Source organism: Rutidosis leptorrhynchoides, chromosome 1 (assembly GCF_046630445.1).
Source record: "Rutidosis leptorrhynchoides isolate AG116_Rl617_1_P2 chromosome 1, CSIRO_AGI_Rlap_v1, whole genome shotgun sequence".
Lineage (NCBI taxonomy): Eukaryota > Viridiplantae > Streptophyta > Magnoliopsida > Asterales > Asteraceae > Rutidosis > Rutidosis leptorrhynchoides.
The window spans coordinates 96,037,279-96,045,724 of NC_092333.1; the positions used below are offsets into that span (position 1 = coordinate 96,037,279).

Consider the following 8,446-nt stretch of genomic DNA (forward strand, 5'->3'; position numbering starts at 1 on the left):
TGTACGGTTATTTAAAAATCGCGAGGTAACCTACGGGGGAGAAAAGGATACGAACCTACTCTGCTAAGCATTATGAAAAATGGTTTTGTACACGAGATAGGTGTACTGTATTTAAATCTTGTGGTTTATCAAAATGATGAATTTTATTGCTTATGATAAACTTATGAACTCACCAACCTTTTGGTTGACACTTGAAAGCATGTTTATTCTCAGGTATGAAAGAAATCTTCCGCTGTGCATTTGCTCATTTTAGAGACATTACTTGGAGTCATTCATGATATTTCAAAAGACGTTGCATTCGAGTCGTTGAGTTCATCAAGATTATTGTTAAGTCAATTATAGTTGGATATATTATGAAATGGTATGCATGCCGTCAACTTTCGATGTAAAGAAAGTTTGTCTTTTAAAAATGAATGCAATGTTTGTAAAATATATCATATAGAGGTCAAGTACCTCGCGATGAAATCAACTATTGTGAATCATTTATAATGTATATGAACGGGTCCTTTCAAGACCATTCACTATCTTATAGTGAAATAGTCCGTTAAAGAGCTTGGCGCATGTTACAATTTTAACATAGATTAGCATGGTTGCGTTAAATGACCGCCAGTTACACTTGCAACTAGGAATGACAATGGATCGGATGTAGATCGGGTGATGCCATATCCATATCCATATCCATTTAATTTTGTTTCATCCATATCCATATCCATATCCATTTAATTTTTGTTCATCTATCCATATCCATATCCGATGGATTAAGTGAGTTGATGGATATCCATTGGATTTTCAAGAAATGATATACGTATTATTTTCTTATTATGTATTGAAAACAAAATCGTAATATAACAAAAGTAAATATAGCAGGACAAATTTAAATCCTTCCACCAGAACGTGTAATTTTCTTCGAATATATAACACGATTTATTAAGTTTACTACGGAGTATTAAACATAGAATTAACATATACGGAGTATTATGACAAATACATATATCCATATTTATGTATTTGTATATAAATTTCGGGTGTAATGGATATATCCATGGATGTAAATTTTTCATCCATATTCATATCCATTTAAGTTCATCCATATCCGTATTCATATCCATTTAAATAATCCATATCCATTAAGAATCGGACGGATCGGGTGAATATCTAGTGGATCGGGTGACCATTGTCATCTAGGGATGAGCACGGTACGGAACCGGTACCGAACTGTACCGGAACCGAAAAGTACCGGTACCGAATTTACCCAATTTCGAATACCGATACCGTACCGTTTTTCCAATACCGGTACCGGTTCGGTACCGGTAATTTTCGGTATTTTACCTGTTAGTACCGAATTTTTACTGCAAAAAATATGGACTTCAAACAACATAATTCATAAAAAAACAGCATCAAGAGGATCACTAAAACAGCAAAAACCGCAACATTTAAACAAAATTCAGCAACATTTTTACAAAATTTTAACTAAATTCAGCAACATTTTAACAAAATTCAGCAACATTTTAACAGCAAAAACAGCAAACAGCAACAATAGGCGATGGTTTTTTTTTTTTTTTTGATGATACCGTGTGACTGTCTGTACGTGTTAAACAATTTTCAAGTAACCAAGCGGCCTTTTCATATTCCAATAAACCAGCGGCCTTTTAAAATATGGGTAATGAAATCGGTACTAATACGGGAATTTTCCGGTACCGCATCTTTTGTACCGATACCGAAAAGCCAAAAAAACTGGAACCGGAACCGGTCCCGTTTACCATTCGGTCCGGTAAAACGGTACCGGTACCGGGACGGTACCGGTACGGGATCGGGAAATTGGTACTTCTGCTCATCCCTATTGTCATCCCTACTTGCAATGGGTGCTTAAAGGATTAATTTGGATCCCAAATGCTTTTTTATTTTGTAATTTTTGTTTGATAACTTGTTCATTTTATATTGTAAGTACTTCAAGTATTATTTAGCAAAAGATAGAAAATGTTTAATTAAAGAAATGTTAGATTTTTTTTTTTTTTTTTTACTAATATGACGCTGATATATAATTGAGAAAAACTAAGTAGTGTTACGATAAAGAAGTAGTCTAATGTAAATTGTAATGTGTAATATACTAAAGATCACTTATATAGTGTACTAAAATCAAATAAAATGTTGTTATTCACGGACCGGGTTTTATAGGAAGCATGTGATGTGATTCAAAAATCAAAATAAAATTAAAAAAACTTAAATCTCCCTCTTTAAAATATCATAACCGCCCCTATTTTTTATGTGTATATAAACCCTACTCCCAATTCTCCTGAAAAAACACACACATTCCATTTCTTTGTATCTATATCCCAAAACTCTAACAAAATCATGAGAGAAATCCTCCACATTCAAGGTGGTCAATGCGGCAATCAGATCGGAGCTAAGTTCTGGGAGGTCGTTTGCGCCGAGCATGGCATCGATTCCACCGGTCGTTACTCCGGCGACCAGGATCTTCAACTTGAGCGCGTGAACGTCTACTACAATGAAGCTAGTTGTGGTAGGTTTGTTCCACGCGCAATTCTCATGGACCTTGAGCCAGGTACCATGGACAGTGTCCGATCTGGACCGTACGGTCAGATCTTCAGACCTGATAACTTTGTGTTTGGCCAGTCCGGTGCCGGAAATAATTGGGCGAAAGGTCATTATACTGAAGGAGCGGAGTTAATTGATTCTGTTCTCGATGTTGTGCGTAAGGAAGCTGAAAATTGTGATTGCCTTCAAGGTATATGTATTGATATGACTAGGTTTTGATTAGATTATATGGATGCATGATTTGATGATGAAATGAAATTAGCGTTTTAATTACTGTGTTGTTATGATTTTACGGTTGGAAAACTAGGGTTTTATATGTAGATCTGGTACTGTTTGATATGGTTTTATTGATTAGCTCTATTGATTTAGTTGACAGTTGTTAATTTATGCTGAATTTGTAGTTATTGTGTATTGAGTTATGAATTTATATTTTAGACTTAATAATGATTCTTTTTTATAATTGTGTAAAATGAAGTTCAAAATTGTATATAAGAATGAATACAGGACTAGTTTGATTTTGATATAGTGCTGGTTTTACTGGAAAATGATTTACATATTCAATGGTTAACTGCCTTGTAGAGCCTAAATCGACTTTCAAGACTTTAAAACCCATGAATATTGATTATACCATTATAATGGTGACTTTTTTTTTTTTTTTTTTTTTTTTTTTTTTTTTTTTTGCCGGAGTTCCTAACGGAAGCAATCTCATACATTGAAATTTAAAACCTACCGTTGGTGATATCAATTTCCATTTTCCGGTTACACGAACATTTTAGTTTAATAAGCTGATAGTATGATAGTATCACACATGGTATTAAAATACTTAGATCTAGAAACACATGATGTTGTCACTTTGTTATTAGCACTTGAAACCAACTTATGCAATTATATTTTATGTACTGTATAAAGTCTTCAATATAGATATTCTTATTGTATTGGTTAGTGAATCAACTTCCATATTAAAGTATTGATTGATGATTGATATTAGTGTGTGAACTGACTGTTTGATGGTGTGATATGTGTGTATTTGGGTAACAGGTTTTCAAGTATGCCATTCGCTCGGAGGAGGAACAGGGTCCGGAATGGGGACTTTGTTGATATCCAAGATAAGGGAGGAGTATCCTGACCGAATGATGCTCACTTTCTCAGTTTTTCCATCACCCAAGGTCTCTGATACTGTGGTCGAACCATACAATGCAACGTTATCGGTGCATCAGCTTGTTGAAAATGCTGATGAATGCATGGTTCTTGACAATGAGGCTCTCTATGATATCTGTTTTCGTACTCTCAAGCTCACTACTCCCAGCTGTAAGACCATCTTCTCAAATCTCAATATAGTTCTAAATGTTACAGTTATAATTCATTAATAGAACTTTAATCAATTATTGTGTGTTCATGATGCATTTAGTCACACTGTACTTGAATTTGTTGGCTGTGACACATGAACTATTATTAAATTTATATGCTCTTTAAGTTGTGACACATGAATTTGTTAGTTTGTTTGGTAGTATAAGTTAAATCGGAGTAATAAATAATGCCGTTGGGATAGTTTGTGTTAATTAGATTTGAAGTTGTGAATTGTCATGTGGTACTTGGTCAAAGCTGTTTTGTGGTCATCAAGTCATGTGAGTTGGCAAATTTCAGCCTTTCACGTGGTTACTTTACTTGATATTACCAGGCTTACACGAAATCCAAAAAGAAAAAATATACTTTCCAATCTTAATAAAGTAGAGTAGATAAGGGGTTTGTACTCTGAAAGAAAAAAAAAAAAAAAATAATTTTAATTATTTGAATTTTAAATAGTGAAGTATTTCAAATTTTAAATATTTCATACTGTACTTCATTATTCAAATAATCCAATGCAAAATAAGTTGTATATCTGTATTTACTTTAAATAATATCTTCAACTTCAATCTTCAATTTAATTTTATTATTATTATTATTTATTTTATTTTATTTATTTATTATATCTACTTTTGTATTCTTTGTTCAATTTCACTGGTTGCTCATATTATCCACTCAGGAAGGGACAGCTTCATACAGATCTGTCTTAATGGAAACGTTTAGGTGTTACTTTATAAAAGGACAAATTTTTAAATTCAGTTTCTATATTGTTGGAAAACCTACCATATTTAGAAAGACTGACCTTCAGTTACAAGTTACAACCAAAAAAAATCCTGACAGTAGATTGGTAAAATACATGTTTTTTTCTTTTTTATGATATAACCACATTACCATTGTCATATGATTTTTATATTTATATTTATTTATTATATAATAATAATGATATAATAATTACTTTTGTTATTGTTACTTTTACACAGTTGGAGATTTGAATCACTTAATCTCTGCTACCATGAGTGGTGTCACTTGCTGTCTCCGCTTCCCGGGTCAACTAAACTCAGATCTTCGCAAGCTTGCAGTCAACTTGATCCCATTCCCTCGGCTCCACTTCTTCATGGTTGGCTTTGCACCCTTAACATCTCGTGGGTCCCAGCAATACCGAGCCTTAACCGTACCCGAACTCACTCAACAAATGTGGGATGCTAAGAACATGATGTGTGCAGCTGATCCTCGCCATGGCCGCTACCTTACTGCATCAGCAATGTTCCGTGGTAAAATGAGCACAAAGGAGGTTGACGAACAGATGATTAATGTACAAAACAAGAACTCATCTTACTTTGTTGAGTGGATTCCTAACAATGTGAAGTCAACTGTGTGTGACATTCCACCAACTGGTCTGAAAATGGCTTCCACTTTTATTGGAAACTCGACTTCAATTCAGGAGATGTTTAGGCGTGTGAGTGAACAATTCACGGCTATGTTTAGAAGGAAGGCGTTTTTGCATTGGTACACGGGTGAAGGAATGGATGAGATGGAATTTACAGAAGCCGAAAGCAACATGAACGATCTTGTCTCTGAGTATCAACAGTATCAAGATGCGACCGCTGATGAGGAAGGTGAGTACGAGGAAGATGAGGAAGTGTACGAGGAAGAAGCTTAAATAATAAAATGGTGGTTTAGGGTTTTTGTGTCTTTTAGATTATTATGCTGTCTTAGTATATGGTTTGTTGGATTTGGTTGGTTGGTGATTGAACTTTATGAGTTAGTGTTGAGTGCTGCTTTCTTAAATGTTGATGTTTGAGACTTTGAGTTGGTGTGCTAAGTGGGTCAAAATGCTAATGAATAATTAGTAAACTCTTAAACATTCAAGTACAATAAATATATATTAAAAGCAGGTTACCCACATTTTATGTGTTGAGCTGTTTTATACTCTTATCATTTGTCATTAGCTGTTACGGGGAATGGGGTTTGAAGTTTGAACATTTTAGTTTGCTTCATCTATGTGTTTTGTTTGTAATGTGTTTTCTAATTACGAGCTTTGCCTGTCTTGTCGTCATACGTTGCGGATTGTTTTGTCCATTGATGAAGTTCCTAGTTTATATAAGGTTCGTTTTCGCCCAAAACATAAAACAAAATAATAAGTAGAGCTAATAGATTTGTTAAGCTCTAGAAAATTAACTAATGCTTAAAAGACATTTGACCGTGTTAATTGGGAATTTTTGAACGATGTAATGCTTCAAATGAACTTCTCAAAAAAATGGAGGGATTGGTTACATGTCTGTCTATCATCGGGGAGGGCATCCGTCTTAATCAGGGGAAGTCCTACTCGGGAATTCTCTCTTGAAAAAGGTCTAAGACAAGGGGATCCATTATCCCCATTTCTCTTCAATATCGTTGGTGAAGCGAAGTGTAGCTCTAAAGGAAGCTACCATCAAAGGTATTTTCAAAGGCGCTTCAATAGGTGCAAGGCGGGTTGCTTTGACTCACATACAATACGCGGATGATTGTCTGTTTTTTGGCGAATGGTCTCCCTCAAACATAGAAAATCTTATCCACGTCGTCTCCTGCTTAGAGATGCCTCTGGTCTACGTATTAACTTTTCCAAAAGTCGTATTTTCGGAATCAATGTCTCGGATCAGCTGGTTGATATCACTGCCCGCGCCTTCTATTGTCTTCCGGGCTATTTACCTTTCACGTATCTTGGATTACCGATAGGTAAAAGGATGACAAGTATAAGTGCTTGGAATGAGATCAACAATAATGTCCTTTCCAAACTCAACCCTTGGAAATCAAAGTTGCTTTCTTGTGGAGGTAGACTAACCTTAACCTAGAGTGTTTTGGGTAGTCTCCCTCTTTATTTCATGTCGCTATTTAAAGCTCCTTTGGGTGTTATTAAAAGCCTAGAGGGTTTAAGGAGGAGTTTTTTTTTATGGAACTCTTTTGATAAAAATACCATCACATGGGTCAAATGGAATAAATCATTGGTGGATAAAACCTTAGGTGGATTGGGGATCGGTAGCCTCAGGGCGAAGAACCTTAGTTTACTCGCAAAATGGTGGTGGAGATATAAATTAGAAAAACCCTTTGGGCAAACGTGATTAGCTCTTTGTATGGAGAAAATGGTGGTTTAAATGCAGGTGCGTATAATAGCGCATATGTGAATGGTTCTATTCCTTTAGATGTTTCAGCTGATGTACCAAATTTTGGTGGTGTGAATGGTTTTATTCCTTTAGATGTTTCAGCTGATGTACCGAATTTTAGTGGTGTTGTTGACTTAATTGAAAATAAAATGAAATTGGGCAGCAAAATGGGTGTTAAAGAGGTGAATAAAACCGACTCAATACAAGAGAATGTTCTGCTCAATGTCGGGTTAAATGGTAATTGTCCACTGTTGGCCAACAAGAGGGGTGACACTCCTCACATCCTAGTAGATGACACTGATGCCGTTTTTAATGGTGTTTCGGAGCCAAATGATGAAAACATAACTTGTGCGGAAAGATTAACCCGATTAAAGAAGGAGAAGAAGAAAAAGAAAGAAGAATTGTTGGCCAAACGTAACCTAGAATCAAACGAAGATAGGCCGTTACCGATATTGATTGGTCGTAGTGGAAGAAGATACTGCGATTGTGAGGTCCCCTTGTGCAAAGGATATTGTAAATCGTGATACGTCTTGAATATAGATGTTTCAAGAAGTTTATTTGGTGAAGCTAATATGAGGTCAAGAAATAAGGCGAATGAGGCTTCCAATTCGGGTACTTATAAGCTTAAGGATCACACTGATGACTTGGATTACGGGGACGCGATTCAAAAATTGTTTATGGGTCCTCATGATGTAAAACAAAGCGGTTCATCGGCAATCGGGAAAGGAAATATGTCCGTGGAGGCTTTTGCGGCATTCGATGAAATGATGACGCGTTTGGCTGGGGAGAGTGTATCGAGTGATGGATCTGCCAAAGTGTTATCTTATAAGATAGAGAATCGGGCCGGGAAAAACACTTTGAAAGAGACGGTTAATGGTAAGCTGAAAAGGGCGGGACCTAGAGGTTGAGAGATTGGGTTTGTCTCGTGATCTTTCGTTTACTTTTTCTGTTTGTCGTTCACTTAGTTCGTTTGGTTTGGTTGATATTATGATTCGTGTTGTATCGCTAGTATTGGTTAGGTTGTTTAAGGTTTTTTGGGTCGTTAGGGGAGGCTCGTTGTTAGATAATTTTTGTGTTAGACGAGTGTTTTCTAGGCTCGAGCTTCCCCGTTACCCCCGTTCTTTTGTATTCTCTGTTGAGGGCGTTTTCATTTGAAAAACGTCTTCGTTTCTACATGAGTTTTAGTTTTTTCGCCCAAAAAAAATATTGTGAATGGTTCTATATGGAGTGGCATCATTAAAGCAGGTCATGAAATAGATAAGATTGGTACTGCCTTTACAGACTCCTTACGGAGAATTGGTAATGGGATGAACACCTTTTTCTGGCTCGACTATTGGATCCCGAATACTTCTGCTCCTCTCAGCTCTTTATTTCCTCGTTTATTTGTGCTGGAAAACCTGAAATCA

At 35.9% G+C, this 8,446-nt stretch overlaps 1 protein-coding gene across 1 annotated transcript; it reads left to right on the forward strand.

The window, feature by feature from the left end:
• Nucleotides 1–2,301: 2,301 nt before the first annotated feature.
• On the forward strand, nucleotides 2,302–5,821 carry LOC139863205 (tubulin beta-1 chain-like). The gene is made up of 3 exons (XM_071851854.1): nucleotides 2,302–2,746; nucleotides 3,595–3,864; nucleotides 4,881–5,821. The coding sequence occupies exons 1-3, from the start codon at nucleotides 2,353–2,355 to the stop codon at nucleotides 5,558–5,560; spliced, it is 1,344 nt and encodes a 447-aa protein (XP_071707955.1). The 5' UTR covers nucleotides 2,302–2,352; the 3' UTR covers nucleotides 5,561–5,821.
• Nucleotides 5,822–8,446: the final 2,625 nt, after the last annotated feature.